This window comes from Podarcis pityusensis (assembly GCF_964106645.2).
Source record: "Podarcis pityusensis genome assembly, chromosome: 5".
Classification (NCBI taxonomy): domain Eukaryota; kingdom Metazoa; phylum Chordata; class Lepidosauria; order Squamata; family Lacertidae; genus Podarcis; species Podarcis pityusensis.
Genome location: NC_138032.1, coordinates 7,206,032 through 7,226,628, shown reverse-complemented (window position 1 = coordinate 7,226,628; position 20,597 = coordinate 7,206,032). Strand labels below are relative to the sequence as shown.

General features: G+C 47.8%; 1 protein-coding gene across 21 annotated transcripts in view; it reads right to left on the bottom strand.

Annotated features, from left to right (window-relative positions):
- The window catches only part of EIF4G1 (eukaryotic translation initiation factor 4 gamma 1), an 81,623-nt gene that overhangs the window by 23,976 nt on the left and 37,050 nt on the right, over positions 1-20,597 (bottom strand). For 20 of the 21 annotated variants that reach the window (XM_081007717.1, XM_081007721.1, XM_081007722.1 and 17 more), the window contains 4 exons: positions 14,648-14,748; positions 5,584-5,676; positions 4,581-4,647; positions 4-879 (listed from right to left, as the gene is read on the bottom strand). In XM_081007717.1, coding sequence (XP_080863843.1) covers positions 4-879; positions 4,581-4,647; positions 5,584-5,676; positions 14,648-14,748 — 1,137 coding nt within the window. Of the gene's footprint in view, positions 1-3; positions 880-4,580; positions 4,648-5,583; positions 5,677-6,621; positions 6,929-14,647; positions 14,749-20,597 lie in introns of those variants that run through there. The other variant, XM_081007730.1, reaches the window with a different exon arrangement.

Genomic DNA, 20,597 nt, shown 5'->3' with positions numbered 1-20,597 from the left:
CACCTTGTGTGGCCACCTCTGCGGCCTCCAAGGGTGCAGCTGCTGGCTGGGCGCTCTGCTCTGCGGTCTCGGCCAGCTCCTCACATTCCTCCTCCTCTTCCTCCTCCTCCTCCTCCGGCTCCTCCTCCTCCTCCTCCTCTTCGGCAGGAGGTGTGGCCAGTGGGGCCAGGGGCTCCTCGGCTTTCACCTCCTCGGGCTCGGAGATGGGGCTCATGTCCGACTCGGGCTGATCCTCGGATTCTTCGGCTGCCAGCTTCCCTGGGGTATCCAGACCATGGGACATCGCTGCCAGCTCCTCCGGCTGAGCGATGGGGGACTCCACGGCGGAATCTGGCTGGCACGTGGCAGCCTCGGGCACGGGCTCCGGCGTCTCCTCCTCCAGCACCCCGTTAGACTCCACAGCCCCCTCAGATACCTCCTCTAGGGAAGGTGGTGGGGTCGGGGGAGCCCCTGGCGGAGCCGCAGGAAGCGGTTCCTCTGGCTGAGGGGTCTCCTGCTGGACAGTCACTGTCGCCGCTGGCACCGTCTCTTCGGCCACCGGCATTTCTGCAGGAACCGGCTGGGGGGGAGGCTCCAAAATTGGGCTAGCAGCAGCCTCCTTCTGTGACTCTGTGTCCAAGACGGGGGCTTCCTGGGGGAGCACGGGGCCCCCTGGCACTGTAGTGGTGGCGCTAACGGGTTCAAATATATCGGCGGGGACCTCAGGCGGCTCCTCTGTAGTGTCCACTGCAATGGGGCTCCCTGGGCGCACCAGCGGCACGACTGGCAGCACGGACTCGGCCTCTGCTATGAGCGGCGGAGGGGGAGACGGGGAAGCCGATTTGCTCGCCTCCGAGGAAACAGGTTTAGTTACTACTGGGCCAGCCTTGGGACGATCGTCTGCATGCAGAAACAAGAGGAAGAGAAGGCAGCATTTAGCGCTTAGGTGAATGGGGAAAGGAATGTTTCTAACACCTGGTTGCAGAAGATGGGAGGGCAACAGAAACCACAAGACGGGCCTGTAAATAACCACGTGGCTGGTTACACATAAGGAGAAAAAACTTCCCAGGGGGAACTTTTATCTGCTCACAGCAACTTTTCTGGACCTGTAAAGTTGCTCTTTAAACAAAGAGGCAAATAACCAATTCTGAAGAAAGGAAGATTTTTTTTTTAAAGTGTTCCACACACCATAGGACTGTGGTTGAACCAGGGCCCTATATACGAATCTATTCAGGCCGGGGGTCTCAAACTTGGCACCCATGAAGGCCTTCACTGGTCCACCCAGGCAGGGCCCCCGGATGCTAAGCCTTCATTTTTCAAAAAAGTACTTCTATAGCCCTCCTAGAAAGTAAGAAAGCCATGAAGTCAACTCTAGGTACCTTTCTAGGTGATCTGTGAGAAATGAGCCAACCTGGCTGTTTCCACCTGTCAATGTTTTTAGCCAATGAGTAAAATCACAGCTGTTATCATTAAGTGAGTTATATGGACACCAGGTGACAAGAATCCCATATGCCCTAAAGAGTGGTTGTTTTCCCCTTCGCTTTAGTGCACTTACCCTGATTTTCATTTATTTTCTAGTCCTAAAACCCCCTGTAGTTTCCCCCTACTTTCCCCCCTGAGCAACCAGGATGCATCTTTCCTGTGGTGGGTTCATCTGAGATCTTATGCTCTGCAAACACAACTACAAATACTATACAGTGGTACCTCGGGTTACAGACGCTTCAGGCTCCGCTAACCCAGAAATAGTACCTTGGGTTAAGAACTTTGCTTCAGAAGGAGAACAGAAATCGTGTGGTGGCAGCATGGCAGCAACGGGAGGCCCCATTAGCTAAAGTGTTACCTCAGGTTAAGAACAGTTTCAGGTTAAGAATGGACATCCAGAACAAATTAAGTTCTTAACCCGAGGTACCACTGTAGTCCAACAACAGCTGGGGACCCAAGTTTGAGAATCACTGATCTATATACTGCATTTGTTATGCAACCTGCCCTGGGACGTTTTATAGGTAATAAATGTGCATAATTAATAAAGGTCTTATGTGAAGCTACAAAAAAAAACCCTAGCTTAGTCACAATTTACAACTGGAAGGAAGCACACTGAAAATGGCAAGGTAATTGGATTGCACAACAGCTGCATATTTAGAAAGGGATTTTGGGGCAGGGGGTGGAGTTCTACTGATGACCTGGTTTGAAATATGGAAATCAAGAAAGAAACAAACGCAAAATCAACCTCTGGCCTCCTAAAACAGCAAGATGTACCTGGTCTAAGAATCAAAGCTCATACTCAAACCCATCTACCCTTCTGTTGAAAGATCCTGCCTCCTAGTGCCCAGAACAGAGGATACTTAGCATCTGAGGCCATTACCTGGCAAAACTGTGAGCTAATTTTTGAGATCTTGATGGAAGGTGCTAAGTGAGGGATGGGAACTCTCCAACCCTATAGCTATTTTTGGACTACAACGCTCCTCAGCCCCAGTCAGCATGGCCAGGGATGGCGGTGGCTGGGAGTCTAGCAACAAATGAAAGGCCACAACTTCCCCAGTGCTGATGTACGATAACCCTCTATCCCAGGTTAGTCAATGTGTAACTGCTGGACTGCGAATCCCATCATTCCTGAACACTGACCATGCCTGGCTGGGTGGGATGGGAATTGTAGTCCAACAACATCTGTTGGCCACCACATTGGCTGCTGCTTCACCCCAACACACAAAGAACTGTATCGTGAAATTCCAGCCTCAAAGATCAATCAACCCACAATGATTAATTACTCGGCCTACTGATGAAGGACAATTAAAGCTTTCAGTGCTGCTAAAAGGTGGACAGTGAGCTTAAGTCCCTGAATATTATTGTTATTGTTGCTGTTGTTATTAATTTTAATTTGTAGCTCTAATTATGGGTATCTTCATCCGAAGCAACAGCCTGCACAATTCCAAACCAGAAGGGTTTTCTGCTAAGTAAGGCAAAATTCTGAATGAACTAATTCAGTGACAGGCTCGAAAGTGTAAAGGACTCTGAGGAACAGTGTACAGTTGTACCTCAGAAGTCTAACAGAATCCGTTCCAGAAGTCCATTTGACTTCCAAAACAGTCGACTTCCAAAGCGCGGCTTCTGATTGGCTGCAGGAAGCTCCTACAGCCAATCGGAAGCCATGGAAACCCCATCAGACATTCAGCCTCCAAAAGAACATTCAGGAGCCAGAAAGTTTGACTCCCAAGGTGTCCAGGAGCCGAGGTATGGCTGTACAGTACTGGCTTCAATACTGAACTTGCTCAGTGACTGATTTATTCATTTTTGCAATGAACTCAGTACCTATGGAGATATCTATGTCTGCTGTGAATCCACTTTCGACTTCTGTAATTGCAGAAAGGGGTGTGCAAACAACAGGGAAGAAGTAACCCTTGCGTTGCTGTGGGGACTCAAGCTGTCATCAGTCCTAGCCAGCACGGCCCACGTTCAGAGATTATTAGGAACTGCTGCCCAAGAAGACCAGGAGGGCAACAGCAAAACACAGACTCTTGCACACAGAGTTAAAAGATTTAATTTGCTAATGGTGCAAATGGGACCACGCGAGAGCATTTGCTCGGTTTAAGGCAGGCCCCTCTGGCCGGCCAAACGGATGATGCTTAGATTTTTCAAAACCTTAAATAATTCCATCACAGAAGCAGAACAAAATTGGCAGAGCCAGGAAGGTTCTCAAAGAACCAGCTGTCGGGCCAACTGCACAGTTATCATTTCTGAGGCCGTCTGCCAAGATTCAAAGATGTACATTTTAAGCTCCGCTTTTCTCAGATGCCGGTCTGGAAACTGAATGCCATTTGGCATCAGTCCAGCATGGCATCAAAATTATATACCCAAAGAAAAAGCTGAATTTAGCCACCTGTAGGAAATATGCTAAGGAAGCAATTTTCATGCATCAGGCTATGCTGTATAATAAACGTAGCTCAATGCGGCTGACAAATCTGCCCCGCTTCAAAATTTCATTACAGCCACCTCAGATGAGAATTCCTAATCCTATACAGGTCAGATCAGACATAAACCCTGCTGGGTTTGATGGGGTTACTCTCAAAACAATTATGCAGGAAGATTATTTTTTTTAAGACCAATACAGCTACTGTTCTGGAAAAGCAAGTGAAAATACTTGCTTTCTGACTTTAGTGTGCTATAGATAAGGCAAGGCATAAATGGCAGGTGACCAATTTTGCTCTCAGACAAACTTTACCTACCCTCCAAGCCATCCAAATCAGGAAAAGAGTAAAAAATGAACAAGCAAAACTAATAGATGAAATAGTTCCCCTTCGCCTTATTATAAAGTCACACACAGACAAAGTAAAGCATATTTAAAAGGCGGAAAATCAGAAGGAAACAAAACAGGAAGGCATTCTGATGGAGAAAGGCAGCTTCAGGTGGTGCTGGGAGCCATGTTAAATGAGGCTGGACCTCAGGTTGTCTTATCTGGGCTGAAAGCAAACTGAACCCCCCCCCCCAATGACCACTCATTCTGTCCACCTCACATTAGTGGGACAGAGAGACACACACAGAAAGAGAAACCTCAGCATTCCCTTTGTCTGATTTAGCCAAACCAAACCCTGAATTGGATTTCATACCTGGCCGGACAATAACTGCTACATGTGATGTCTCTCCGTTGGCTTGTGGTTCTGGACCACTTCCAGCCTGTAAGAGAGGGGAGGGACAACAAAAAGTAGAACAATTTTATTATAGGATTACCTGCCCAAGTTTGCTTCAACTGACTATATTTTAGCTTAAGTTTCGGTTCCAGTGTAAAGTGTTAGCTGCAAAGCCTTTCCCGCAAAACCGAGGGGTTGAATTATTAAAGTTTCCCCTTCCCCTTCCCAATTATATCTTTCTCAAATATCAGCTCAGAACTGATACATAGATTTCAACATTTCATCAAATAGATGAAAGACTGACATATATAAAGAAATGGAAATAAATAAATGGCTTGCGCCATTATCACTGTGTCATGACCTTGGTTTCCGCTAAGGAAAGGAGTCTTAAAAAACTGAGTTCAGATATGTCACGTTTTCTTCACGCAATGCAACCCAGTCAACGCAGAGAGAACCTCTAATGCAAGACCCAACACCTCTACAAATATAGCTTGTGGAATTCATTTCTGCAATTCCAGGAGACAAAATGATTCCCATCCCTCCTCCAGAAAAGATTTCCAAGGCACTGTGGTTGCATTCATGAGAGAGACTGGTTATGTATGAGATTCGAAATTAGCTTTAGATCGTTTGGTAGTATGCTTGGAGTTCTCCTTACAAACAAACGGCATATAAATTTCGTTTGTGTGTGGAAATACTGGCATGAACCAGCATGTACTGGGAATGGCCGGTAGCTGCTTTCTGTGCCTGCAGCAATTCCCCCCACCGCCAGCCACCACAATCACAGGAATCGCAAAGGCTGTGTGCGGACGTGTTCACATCCTCTTCCTGTACAAACTTCACTCTGAGGAGGGGGCCAGAACTGCTCACCTGCAGAGGAAATTGGCTGCATGAACTGGCCCCAGATTTGTTGCTTCTTACATGCCTTCCCAGGGTACAAGGGCAGATGAAGAGGAATAAAGCTAAAGAAGCAGATCAACATTACCTGTGGAGGAGTGGGGGTAGAGGAAGTTCTAGCGCCAGACATTATTTCCTCTGTGATATCCTTGCCGCCTTGATTTGGATCTCGTATTCGGATCTGCCAGACAGGAAGAAAAGAGGCACTTGCTGTTAGCACTGTAAGTATAAAGATTGTATATGTTCTGCTGCTGGAGAGAGGGCATTCCACTGTCACTTTCCTTAAGCGCTAGTGACTGCTGAACCATGCCTAGTTCCCCACCCTCAAGATAACCCCAGAAGAACACCTACAATTCATTTTGGAGTTGAGTGCATGGTCTGGCCCAGCACACCCAAGGAATGCACACAACTAGGTTAACAATGTAAAAGAACTGTCCTGTGCTGGATCAAAAAAACCTTGTCTACCTCGTTCAATTTCCTATTTCCAACAGGGTCAGCCAGCTCACATGCAGGACATGAAGGTAGCAGCCTCCTGCCTTGCAAGATCAGACAGAGCTCCATCGAATTCTGCTTCCAAGACTAGCCAGTGGAAGCTCCTAAGCAGCTGATGACTATCTCCTGTTGTCAGTGTTCAAAAGTCCCATTACTCTAGGAGATTTTGCGGCAAGGAATTTTATTAGCGCAAGCAGTTTCTAAACTCTGGGCCTAAGATTTCAGATTAAAACTGCAGAGTGGAAGGGACGGAGGACCTTTTTCTGCCTCCCCACTTCCAGCTACTCTCTGAAGACTGGAGAGGAGACCCTCTTTAGAATATTAGGGGTGGGTGGGCAGAGGAAGGACTAGACCATGTGAAAAATGAACATAATATTTTAGCTGCAGTTCATTCATTTTCAGCCTTGTATTCTTGTTATAAAAAAGTGCGTCTAGACATTCCGTTGTTGTGCCCATAACTTAGGTTTGAGGTGCCATTTAGCTCCTAGCTTTAATTTCTTAGTTTCTTTGACCCCAGCGCCTGGTACTCAAGAGATACGTTGCCGCTGAACATCCATTAAGCATTGTTAAATGACACTCGGATGTAAATCTCCACATATTTGTCTAATCTCAGAGATTGTAGCCAGCTTCACACCTTATAGATCCCTGGCCCATCCAAAACCTCACAGGTGCAGGGAACCTCAAAGGCAAAGAACCAGAAAAGGGTCAGTCCAGCTTCCAGAGGTCTACGCGGAGGCCTAAAGTCACCCTGCAAAAACTCGTGCGTGGCAAGGACCTCAGACCACCCATGTCAGGGGGGCAACTTCGCTAAAGCCAGCTGCCATGCCGTTCAAAGATTGGCGCATATCCCTTCCGACCTCCCGACCACAGGGCTGAGGCCAGGAGGAAGCCGGCTCCTCCTCCTGGCCCTGAGCGCCCAGGGTGGGTGGCTGCTGGAGGGAGCAAAGGGAAGACAGGTCCTTAGCAGCAGCCGATGAGGTCATAAGCAAGCTCTGTTTGGCAGCTCTGGACACAGCAGCTGAGAGAGCAAGGGCAAGGCTTGGGCACCAGCCCTTCTTCCAGAGTGGCCTGAGCTTGCAGCCAAGGCAGAGGCAACCCAGAGCAGCAAAACGAAGCACTGGGGGAGAACAAGACATGGGCCCCTCCCCCTCTGCCCTCTTCCCAATGGGACAGCGCCCCCCCACCCTCCACACCCCTTTCCCAATAGGACAGTCCATGCATTCTGACGTGACCTGAGTCATGTCACAATGCTCTGAGAAAGGTGCACACTCATTGGCTAGCTCTCCCCTTAGATGCAGCAGCTACGTAATACTCTTGGGTTGCATCCATATACTTCCCTTTTGTGGCTATGAGTATATTCGCAGCAGCACCACAAGCTCATAGGCTCCGTCTGTGTTGAAGCTGTTCAAAATGTGCCACAGTCCACAGCTAGAGAAAATGCTTCAAATCCGGGGGGGGGGGGGGGCTTCAGTCCTCCAGGTGTTGTTTGACTCCAGCTCCCAACATCCCTGACTACTGGCCATGGTGATGGGGGCTAATGGGAGTTGAGATTCCAACACCTGGAGGCCCAGGGCTTAACCACCTCAGTTCTACATGCACAAGCCTCTCAAGGTCTGCCCTTTGCACCTCAGAAAGCAAGGCTGAGCAGCCACTACCAGATAAAGAAGACAAGAACTCATCCACCTGAGAAGGTAACCCCTCTAGGAGAAGGAAAACTGGTCTTAAACCTCTGCTGCCTTGCAGGGTATCTTCAGGAGAAGAAAAAGCTACGGAATAAACCTTACACAAATCCAGAGTGGAGTCCCTAAGGCAGTTGAGTAGTGCATTGTATGCCTCCTTCCTGCAGCCAAGCTGGTGCCAAACATATTGCTCTGCCTTCCTTTGGACCACATCAGCGAGGCCAAAGAGGGGAGGGTCTTGTTGCCTGGGCAGCCCAGGACCTCCATACACACTGCCCACAGTCTGAAGCCCAGTGAGGTCACTTTAGAGAGGCTAATGCAATGGCTTGACTTCACTCCCGAAGGCATACTTCATTGTCTTTCAAAACAGACAGATGACAATGACGACAATGGAAACCACAGAGCTTGGTTTACTAATGGTTCAGTGCAGTAGGAAGACGGTCACTTAGACTTCTTATGAACCAAAGGTCTGTTAAGGCTCAGGGAAGAGGGGTGGGAAATAAATAGCTCCCATGCAGAAAAATAAAAAGAACTTTTCTGTGAGGGAGCCAGAGTGCACCAACTGTTATTTCTAACTACATGTACAAAAGGATGCAACTTTAGGCCAAAATGGGGACATTGCTGCACACAGTTGTAGTACCGTCTCTCCCCCCCCCCCCCCATTTCCAAAACCTTCCCCTCCTGTGAGGTCTCCAACCAAAACGAAGCCTGCCTTGACGTACCTACAGCAGCTGGCATTTATTCCTGTTAACCTTAACCCAGTGTTAGACATTAGCCAGGCGCATTTTGCAACTGGCACCGGTCCAGTCGCAACCACATGGAGATCTCTGGATGCCAGATTGGTGACTATGACATCATCCATCTGGCTGGCCCCTCCAGCTTTCTTAAGCAGGCAAGCAGAAGGGCTTATTCATTGCCTTTATATCCCACATGGTTCTCCTCCTTCCTCAGTTAATCCCTACAACAACCCTGTGAGGCAGGTTAGAAGGCTGTGACTGGCCCTAAGTCAACTAGTGAGCTTCCTGAGTGGGGATTTGATTTCTCACAGGTCCTAGGAAGACATCACACTGGCTTCCTATAGTTTTTCTGCCACGGGGCAGTGATATCCAATTAAGTAGGTGAATAAATATGGGGAAAGCAAAATGTCCCTTAGAAAAGGATCTGAAATATTATCCCTAAAACTTCCAATTTGTTTTATTCTGGTTTTATTTGATACTTTAGTGAGCTGAAACCACTTTGAGATTTATTCCCCTTTAAAATATAAAGCATTATACAAATGAAATGAATAATAAAAAATTCCGTCGGGGGAAAATAGCTCCTAGACATTCCATAACCCAGGTTTACAGTGCCATTCGGCAATTAGCTTATACATTCGAGTTTCTAACGCTGCCTTCACCTTTCCTGCTTGTTTCTGCTCCACTCCTGGAAATTAAATTGCGGTCTTCTTAGGGCAGGGACCAGCTTGTTTAATTCACTGTGTAGAGTTCGGCAGCAGCATTGATGATGCCTTGCAAATGATAATGGCACCTTGCCACAAGAGTAATGCACAGTTCCCCACAAAGCAAGCGGTTACGTGCAGTGAATTATCTCCCTCTGGTAGAACGGAACATCCGGAAGTACAGGGGAGGGACTCTGGCCTACTAAGGACAGACTGTCCATTTGCCCTGGACAACACAGGATCCCGTTTCCCCTGTAGTCTGTGCCATGGCGATATTTTCCCAACTTGCAACAACAGAGAGCTCCAGGAAGTTAACACATAAAACAGTAATTAAAAAAACACACACAATCAAGTTGGATTCTGAATGAGCGCACACTCTTGGCTGCAGCATCAATGTGCCAAATTCACACCAGGGCATGGCACTCCAGATGACTCAACATGAATGAGGCACTTCAGACACCCTTTCAATGCTCGCAGAGGAGCTGACGAAAGATTAAATGGTCCAGTTTTTCTCCTGCTCCTTCAACAGATGGCTGCAACCCAGACTCGGTCCATAAAGAGACCCTAACAGTAATGCACCCAGCATTTATAAGGGGTCAGCTGAGGTGAGGTGGGAGGCGACAGGAGGTATTTCGGGGCAAAATATCTAAATTTCACATATATATGCAGCGTCTGAACTGGCAGCAACTGACCAACAAAGAGACACTTGGTTTGTGGTGGTTAGTTGACCCAGTGTGTGGCAACTTGTGAAAAATGCAATGACAGGGATCATAAAGGAAAATAAATCTGCTGATATTATAATGTTGTTCTACTAACCTACAACACAGCCACACTTTGAATACTGTGTACAGTTCTCGTCACCTTGCTTCAAAAAGGTGAGCTGGGAAAGGTTTGGGAAAGGGCAACCAAACATACGCCCCTACGAGGAAAGCTTACAACATTTGGGTTTTGGTTTGTGGTTGTTGTTTTTTTTCTGTTTGTTTGTTTTTGGTTTAGGGAAAAGCTGAGTAAGGTAAGGGCATAAAATACTAGAACTTGGGGGCATCCAATGAATCTGAACATTGGAAGATTTGTGACAAGATGAAACAAAGTACTTTTCCCTGCAATGCATAGTTAACCTTCGGAATTCACTGCTGCAGGAGGCAGCAGTGGCCACAAAGTTGGACGGCTTGAATGCGAGCAGTGTTTCTACAACTTCCATAATTCCTAGTTAGCAGGACCAGTGCTTAGGGATTGTGGGAGCTGTAGTCCAACAACAGCTGGGGATCAAAGTTTGAGAAACATTGCAACAGAGTCACAGTGACCTAGGCCAGGCACATGGATGCTGCACCAAGCTCACACCAGTCAAATCTGCTTACTCAAAAATAAAAAAAAATTGCTTGTTATTTGTTATTTTGCTTGTTATTTGTTAAGTGGCATTTGTATGCTGCCCCACAACTGTTGGGGTGGGAATGGCAGGATCTATCAGAGGAGAAGATCAGTAGAAAATTACGTTTCCAATTGCCAGCTGGCTATACCAACCTCTGCCTCCATTTTGTTACTGGCTCTGCTCTTGCACCACCATTATCTGACTGGCAGGTCTCACAGACCCTCCTAGTGTCCCTATTTTCCAGGGACATTTCCAGATTTACAGAAGCCGTCCCAGTTTCTGATTTGATCCCAGAATGTCCTGCTTTTCCTTAGGATGTCCCGATTCTCATCAGAGAAATGTTGGAGGGTATGGTCTCAGTTACTTTATGACCCTCTCAACTGAGCAATGACCCTCCCAAACATCAGGAATGGTACAAATTGTGGTCCAGCTGCTTCTTGAAGGTCTCAGGCTCCCACATCCATGTTCTAGAGGAGATTTATACAAAACACTGCTTGTAAATGCTTCTCAGCAGCCAACTAAGATGGTCTTTGACTCTACACATATGTATACACTGGAAGGCAGGGATGACATGGGGAGAGAGGGACCCACCCTTTTGCCACCTTCACTGATGAATGCAAAACGGCTGCCAAAGCCTGTAAAAAGGGGCTTCAAGCCTACATCATGCAGCCTCAGAAGTGAAGTTCGCATTCACATCCCCATAAACACAACCATCATCAGCCGATGGAAGAAAAGCCGACTCAGTCAACACAAGGCACACAGGCCGTGACAACCAGTCGCCTACACGGGCGTAACTCATTGCACGCAAATGCTACTATTTTAAGTGTCTAGCATAACTCTCTGCTCTAACAACCCCTCCTTAGTGGCTATAAACAGCTCAGGTGCTTGTTGGACACCCTGCCTGACTAGGATTCACAAGACAGTTACAATGACTAGCAAAATACGGGGGTGGTGGGTGGAACACTTTCAGAAGATCCCCGCATTTTGCACAACACTTCCCCCAAAACTTTTACAGGAGGAAAAGCCCAAATGGGTCTATGATCTGTGTGGCTCCGACAGGACATCTTTCTCTCCCCCCAGGAACATGGAATGCATCTTCTGAAACAGGACGAGCCGCATGTAGTTACATGCACACGGTCTGTGCCTCTAGGTCTACCTGTTATGTTCTATGCAATGTGTGGTGGAGAAGGAAGGCAAGATGTCCTCCAAGAATAAGCAAGCTCCAATCCCATCCATATGCTGCTATAATAATTTTTATTAATATTTATAACCCGCCCATCTGGCTGGGTTGCCCCAGTCATTCTGGGAGGCTTCCAACACATATAAAAACATAATAAAATATCAAGTATTAATGCTATTGCTGCCTTCGCCTACCTGGTGCCCTCTAGATGTTTTGAGACTACAATTCCCATCACCCTCAGCATTACACATCCATGCTGTTTGAAGCTGATGGGAATTGTAGTACAAAACATCTAGAGGGCACCAGGTGGGTGTACTAGTGACACGGATGTGGCCCCTGCGTGGCTGACAGCCCCCGTCAGCAATGCATCTTTTTATTTATAGCTGCTGCAATTTTCACCCTGCTATTATGGCTCCAGAGAGGCAGCTTGAAATAAACCAAACTTCAAAAACATGATGAAAGTGCATCATCATATAGTCACCAAACTACCTAAAGCAATAGCATTAGATGGGCAGGACTACGGTAAGCTCAAAAGTTTCTGATTAAAAGGAAAAAGAGAAACGGTCATGCCACGTCCCAACACACCTGCCAGAAGAAAATCCCCTTTGACATCCTCCTAAACAGAGAAAGTAAGGATTTACCTGCGAGGTTGGTCTAGGGACTGAGTTCTGTGCTGAGGGCGTCACTACAGAGAAGGCCCCACCCCTTGTCGCCAATCACCTTGGCTTGGCATAAAGAAGATATCCAGAAGCACAGGGAGAAGGGGCGAGACGCTTGAAAAAGCTACTATTAAGCCGGGATCTTCCTTTGGAGAAAGGAAATCAATGCATTTGCTCTTCTCACCCGATTCTTCTCCAGAGACATTAACTGGCACAGGGTGGAAATGGACCGCGTAGAAGCATACCACACAAGTAATGGAGGATAACCAGCCCAGGGTGCGTGCAGCCACACCTAGCTGTAGCCTCAGCCTGTGCACAGCTCCAGCCTGCTCTCCCCTGCCATTTCTCAACGTTGTGCCGAGCTGCATTCCGGACTCCTGATCCCTGCTGAACTCTGACCCAGATTGCCACATGCCCCTCGGCCGGAAATTACACAAGAGCATGCGGAGGTGGGCCCTGCTCCCCTGCCTTGCCAAATCCACACACACAAAATCCATTGAGGAAAGGTGAGCAGCTACACTTTTCCATCGGGCTTCACAGAGATTCTGAAGGTCTTTTGCACCCAACTGGGAGTGTAGCTGTGTATTTCCTATGGCGCCGTGAGTTTTGCAAGTAATTCAGCGGCAGGGGACAGGCGAAGCGAGCTCTCCACACGAAGGCAACTTCAGATAACTGCACAAAAACCCAGCAATGGGTGTGTGTGGACGGTTAGATAGACTTCTAAAACATAATAGATTTCAAAATACCAGCCATGACTCCACCTAGGGAGGGAGACAGTTACCAAGAGAAAGTCAACCAGGAATAAAATTTGTTGCCTGGCTGAGACAGGAAACCTCTTGCCAGTGCCAGGGCTAAACCTAGAGAATAGAGGAAACCATAAAATGGCTCCAAGTAGATGTCCTTACCACTTAAACAGCCAAGGCCAACTACCGCACCCTTCTAGAAGAAGGATTTTCTTGGCAGAGGGAATGGCTTCCTGATAGGCTCATATCAAATGCTGCCACAGACCCTGTCAGTTTACTGAGCCATATAAATAGGCATCACCTATCCTGATTGGGACGCGGGTGGCACTGTGGGTGCCTAGGACTTGCCGATCAGAAGGTCGGCGGTTCAAATCCCCACGACGGGGTGAGCTCCTGTTGCTCGGTCCCTGCTCCAGCCAACCTAGCAGTTCGAAAGCACGTCAAAGTGCAAGTAGATAAATAGGTACCGCTCCAGTGGGAAGGTAAACGACGTTTCTGTGCACTGCTCTGGTTCGCCAGAAGCGGCTTAGTCATGGTGGCCACATGACCCAGAAGCTGTACGCTGGCTCCCTTGGCCAATAAAGCGAGATGAGCGCCACAACCCCAGAGTCGTTCACGACTGGACCTAATGGTCAGGGGTCCCTTTACCTTTACCTTTTTATCCTGATTGGCAGCGGCTCTCCAAATCTCAGGTCAAAACCTGCTAGCTGAAATCTTTTCAGCTGGATTTGCCAGGATGCTGTAACCACATGCTATTCTACTGAGCTACAGTTCTTTTCTGGCACCTGAACTCCAGCATTCTCCTTTTAGAAGATCCAACTGGCCCTCATAATCTCAGTAATCAGGCTGGGCAATATATCGATATATTGTCCCAAACCGGTTTTAAGTCCGTATCATGATATCAGTATCAGAATTCTTCACTTGGCAATATATTGGGAATCACGATATGTGTGTGTGCATGCACCATGCAAAAATCACAATGCGGGGAAAACCACGAAGCCAGCCAATGCCTCTACACAGCTTCATCCTTATTTCAGACATTGTGGTATGTCAGTATATCGTGATGTTTAGCTGGTAATGTATCACAGTGTTGAAAACCAGGTATCACCCAGCCCTACTCAGTAATACTACAGGCTGTGTGTGTTTTCTGTTTAACTGCGGTAACATATCAATTTTGCAGAAGCTGCTCAACTCTCTTATCTTGAAGCTGAAGGCCACAAGCCCCTGAGCCCCAACTTGAGCCCAAGTCTCACTGACCTTAATGGAGCTTACTTCTAAATAAACCTATGCAAGATCCCAGTGCCTGGCACATATACTTGTGCTCACCTTTACTTTGAGCCACTTCCCTTGGAACATAAACACACAGACACGGGCTAAGTCTATAATTTGCACTTTAGATGCCAGCATCAAATTCCTAGGTTTCAGGAGAACCACAATGCCTGGGATTCTCTTTCAACAGCCTCAAACCCAAGACTAGGTAGAATTAGAGGGAGGGCGATATGAGAAGCATCAACCACCCAACAAAATGCAGTCTCTGTACAACATAAACTTTTAACTCATGCCCAGCGGCCACCCCCCAACTCCCATCTTACCGTCTTGCGTTCTCGCTTTGGCGGGATCGGTGGCTGCTGATTCATGATGACCTGAGCAGCAGGGAACTGCTGCACACTCTGGGCAGGGTAATATGCACCAGCTGGAGAGGGGAGAAAAGGAGGAAAGTTAAGGAACTGCTGTCCCAGAATTCCAAGGGGCAAATCATGCATCAGCAGGTGTAGTTCCTGAGCTCATCTCACAAGCTTAAAGGAATGAACCGCAGGGCAGAGCCATCAGGTGATATTGCCAAGCACCTTTTTCAGTGGGGGAAATAATCCCCCGACTAGCACTGGGGCAAGTCACTGCTCAGCTCCCCCTCCACACACGTACGAACAAGAAGAGAGAGAATGAATATCCCAGGAGGAACTCCCAAAAGAGGCAGGAGGCTCAAGGGTGGCACGTTCGCCTCTAGACCTGGTCAGGAATGTCAAAACCGGACCAACTTGTTCAGCAAGCGACACCTCAGCATTCTTTCTCCATGATCCTGAGCGTCCCTAAGCCACCCCACTTCCCCACCTGGGGCAACCCCTTGCTTTGAGGCTGCCCCATCCTAAATTAAGGCATGCTGAAGAGCTACTGCTGTAACTAGCTAAATCTGTGGCCTTGTTTGCCTGGTTGCATGGAGCAAGGAGAGGAGGAATTAAAGTATGGCTGTGGTCTAGAACTGCGTGTCCCCAGAATTCCCTGGGCCACCTCCTCAGCTCTTCCCCAAACTTCCTTCCAAACCAACTCTCTCAGCAAACAAGAGAGATAGGAAGACTGTACAGAAGCAGGGACTGGCTCTAGGCATCTCCTCCCCCAGCCACCTTCCCAAGCTTCGTGGCCTTATCTTCTGCCCAGCATGCATGGCACCCACCTAGTCTCTCCATTGGGCAGACTATTTTGAATCCAAGACTCTGGGAGACAAAACTTAAGAGAGCCTAGGGGAGGGCAAGGAGTTCTAGAAATGAGTGGAGAAGCAATCGTGTTGAGAATTACAGGTTCCACAGAAGGGATGTGGAACCTGTGGCCTCTGCTGGTGCTCTTGAACTACACTTCCCATCATCCCCAGTCTCTGGCCCTGCTGGCTCTGAACATCTGGGAGGCACCAGGTTCGCCATTCCTGCCCTAGAGCAAACTCAAAAGGAGAAAAGTTGCCATAAAAACTCACCAAGACACATTTTAAAACATCAATACGTAGAAAACATGAAAAACCGGAGCAAACAAATAGCAGAACTACTAAAGGGTGCACCATATAGCCAACTTCAGACAAATTCACTTCCTACAGCTTATGGCAAAAAAATCCGTAAGTTATTAAGCACCATACGAAGATGTACTTTCTTTCTGGCCGCCCAAAATCTGCCAGACAGACATCTTCCTGGCAGAATGAGATATTTCAACTGTGGGCCACCCAATCCCAATGGATATTTGCAGCAAAGCCTTGAGAGGAACTATCAAGGGATTTCCGAGGTTGCTCTCCCAAACATCTCACCTGCTGATGCGAAGTGAGGAAAGCAATGGAAAAGCTTCGCCTAGTTGACCTCTGGGGCTGAGCAGACAGAAAACCCCAAGATAAATGTGATGCTAAGGTGTAATGATGGACAGAGTGCCTTTGGCAGGGGAGGCAACCATGAAACTGGACTATGCCTTGACCAGAGCTTGGGCAAAATGATGGGAGGACAGCCTTTAACGATTGTGGTAAAACAGAGCCCATGGAGAAGAGAAGGGTGGAAATAAAACAGGGACAGGGATTCTTGTCATGTTTCCCACACTTCCTTAGGCATTGAGCACCCTTACAGCTGTGTGCAATCCAGGCAATCTGGGTTGGGAGGAACCTAGACTCCAGATGGCATAGCTACCAGACACTGCTAGTGTTTACTTCCTGGCTGTCCTGCACATCCAAGGGGTTACCAACTTGATTAATAATAACAGAACAAAATGTTCCAATTTACAACTGTGCTACAAGGGAAGCTTCAAAAGCAGTTTAATTGCCGTGGTTTCCTCAAACAGAACCAAAGCAATGCAGCACAGCATGGGGGAGGGCTGAGTGATATATCAATATAGTGTCCAAAACCATTTTCAAGCCCATGCCATGATATTGGTTTCATAATTTTTGACCTGGCAATATACTGTAAATCATGATGTATGTGGGTGTATGTACATGTGTGCTATGCAAAAATCACAATGTGGTAAAAATTGTGAAGCTAGCCAATGCCTCTACATAGCTCCATCCTTATTTCAGACATTGTAATGTATCAGTATATCACAATGTTTAGCTGGTGATATATCACAAAGCTGAAAACCAGATATTGTCCTGCCCTAGTGTGGAGGACCTTTGTCCCCCCGTCCCCCCCCCTCGATGTTCTTCAGCTACAACTCCCATCATTTCTGACAACTGGCCATGCTTGCTAAGATGAGCAGTAGTTCTGCAACATCTGGTTCCCCACACCTTCCGCAAGGCAACTGTGGCTCAGTCCTTCCAATAACCAGGCCAAAGTGAATCAGGTATCAGAAGGAACAAGATTGGGGGTGGGAGCAAGAAACCCTTGAGGTGTGATGCATATCGTCAGAGCTAAGGTAGCCTGGACCAGGGGAGGCACAAAAGAAGGCATTCAAAGGATTTCTAAAGGGTGGGGGAAATTCAAAGCAAAAATGATCACAAGCTACAGAGGAAGTGTCTTTCCAGACCTCCTGTGGGACTCTCTCTCCATAGTCAAGGTGTTTCCACCCCGAATGCCCCAAGTTCCACAGGTGCGCCTAAGCTCCAACCCCACAGCCTGCACATTGCCTGCATGTGCTAGACCATAGAGAGGAGCTGCTGCACTGACTAGTCTAGCCTGTTCTGAGCACATGGAAGCAGCCCTCTACCCGTGCTGAGTCATCTGGCCTAATAAACTTTATGGGTGGGGAGTGCAGTGCGGCACTTTCACAAGCTGACAGTCACCCCTGAAGCAAGCAGCGGCAGAAGCACACAGCAAGCCGGCCGTGGCATGAGGCTGCCCAAGCAGGCAGCGATCCTGGAAAGGGAAGCTGCCAGTGCCTGTGGGAGATGGGCAGCAGGGGAGAGGACCATCAAGCTCACCTCCTCCAATCACCGCAGGCTTGCAAGAGGAGAAACTGCGCACTGATCAACTGCTTCCTGCTACTCCAGGTCTCAAGGCACAGGAGTCAGATTGGGGTCCTGAACACACAAGCTTCTCTCCTAGAGGCCCCAACTCTGCACGGAAGGGATGGGATAGGAGCAGGCAGCATATCAGGCTCAGCACACCCGCTGCAACTCAGCCCTCTGAAGAAGCTGAATGCACCTACCTTTCGGGAAAGGGTGTGGGCAGGAGGGTTTCTTTTTTTTTTTTTTTGCAACCTCTGCAGCACTGAAAGAACTATGACATGCAGGACTGGGATGGGATGGAGGCCTCAGCTCATATTTCTGAGTCTGCAGGAGCAGACTGGGACAGGTCCAGGCTAAATATAGCAATAGTGCTCAGTGATCATGTGAGCCCCATGTGGGGAAGGGAAGGAGGGAGGGAGGGAGGGAGGGAAGGAGGGAGGAAGAGGAGGACCAAACACTCAAGGCAACTTGACAGAAGAGCTTTGGGGAAATATTAAATCCTGGGGTGGTGAGGAGAGAGTGTGTACTCCAACAGCAGCAAATCTGTGCAAGGCAGAGCTGAGAATGTGTTGTCTCCCCTGCTGCGCATGCGCAAACCCACCCACCATTGTGGCTTGGAAACGTAAGACTAAAAGCCACTTCAGGGGTGACTGGGTCAGGGGCTGCTATCAAACCCGCAGCTCCCTTACTGTGCTGCCGCAGCAATCCAAAGCCAGGCTGAGGTTAAAGTCTGCGCAGCCACTGGCTGGGCAGTTAAAGATTAAACTGACCCCACCAGAAAGGAGAAGAGGAGAGGGGCCCCTAGAGATGAGACGAGACGGATCCTGCACCCAACCTGCCCAAGCACACAGGGGGCATGATCCAACACTCTAGTGCTGAGTCGCTCTTGGAACTGTATTTTCGCGGGCTAAATTATTTCAAAACAAATAAAAGTATTGAGACCAAACGGGAGTTGAAGAGAACAAGTGTGCACAGTTCTCAGTCACTTTGAGGGAATGTCATGCAAGATTGCTTCCCACGCCCTCTTGCCAGGGCAACCACGGCCTCAGTTTGCCATCAGAACTATTGTTTCACAGCTCAGGATCACTTCCAACAGGAGTCGGGCTTCAAAAATGTCCCATTTCTGTGACATTTAGGGGTAGCAAGACAAAAGACGAATGTGTGAACCTCCCAGGCTTACGCCATGAATGGGGACACATGTGGCCATCCAGATATTTTCTGGACTCTCAACTCCCATCATCCCTGATCGTCAGCCATGCTGACTGGGGCTGATGGGAGTTGGAGTCCAACTACACCTGGAAGGCCACAAGCTCCCCATCCCTGCCTTATATCCTTTGACAATAAATAACAACGGCCATTGATCCAGAATCAGCAGAGGAAATCTGGACCAAACCATTTGGGTGGGTGGGTGACTAAGGACTTTATGTATCCCTAAGGCAATAGTGGGATTGGAAAGAAAAACTGCACCAACAAAGCTGGCAAGCGGGAAATTGACATGGGAGCTTGGCTCTGGATTTTTCAATTTTTCTGCCATTCCAGTGCATGTTTTCTTTTATTTATTTGAATGTGCAGCTCAGGGCTGGCTTAACACTTCCTCCCTGTTAGGCTTCACCCTTCCATCTCGCTCCAAATATATATCCTTACCTGCTCACTCTGACTCTCCCAATAATCTCTGCTTTGCAATTAACCAAACACCTCCCCAAGTTTCTAGACCAGAGACGGAGAAACTGAGAGCATTCACACAGGTGCTGCTGGCCTACAGTTGCCATCCTCCCTGGCCGCTGAGCCATCTTGTGAGCAGATGGGTGATGGAACATTTTAAGGCCACCCCTGTTCTTAACAGTACCACCAGGAGGCCTCTCAGAGAAGTCCCAGGTGGTGGGGTTTCTTATTCTCACATTGCTACCTGTTTCTCTGGCCTAGTTCTTGCTGTGGTAGCTAAGCTGGGTAGCAGCTGTACATTTTCAGACTGCAGGTGAGGGTTCCCACGATTTAACAATCGTCCATACAATGAAATCCCCCAACAGCCCCAAAAATGCGTGCAACGTCTTGTAAGAACAAACATCTGATCACCTGAGCCCACGCATGCAGTCTGAAGTGAAGCAGCCCAGACACAGGCCTGCCACCCCAGCAAGAGCTAAGGCTCTACTTCACACACACACACACACACAGTTATCTTACTGTAGTATGAAAAACTTTAATAAAAATGTTATTACTGGGACTGCATGCTCCCTTCCTTGAAGTGTGAGAATCAGCGCATCTGGTAAAAAGCAAGGGGGTGAGAGGAAATTAAACTAGAAATCGATCAGTTTTAGACTAGGCCTCCTTCCAGCACATGCAACCCCCCCCCCCTTATGTTTATCTTTATCAAACACGTCTTTATTTAATAAAATTTATACGCTGCTTGATTGTAAAAAAAAAAAGAAAGAAAGAAAAATCAAAAATCCCCCAAGCAATAAAGGTAAAACAAGAAAATCAAGAAAAAAAGGCAACTGCATTTTAGAACATACAGAATATGAAAACAAATTAAAACTGTCTCAACTTTCTAAGCACCTGAGTAGACTCGTCTAAACAAGGAGATTTTTAGCAGTCGCCAAAATTGTCACGGCTAAAATGGCCGCTGTTTCTTTAATGCGAATAAAGCTGGGTCAGCATGGCTCAGCGGCTTGCAGCAGGTTGTATATATAGTGAGAAATGTTAGTTTGGTGCTGAGGCTGGTGTTTGGGTTGGTTAGTGCTGGTGTGTATAGTTATTCAGTCGTGTTTTGCACAAGGACTTTTAAGAATAAAACTCTGCAAGGATATTCTCGTGGACTCTTTTGTGCCGACAAGTGTCCGAGGACCAGGCTGAGGAGACAAAGG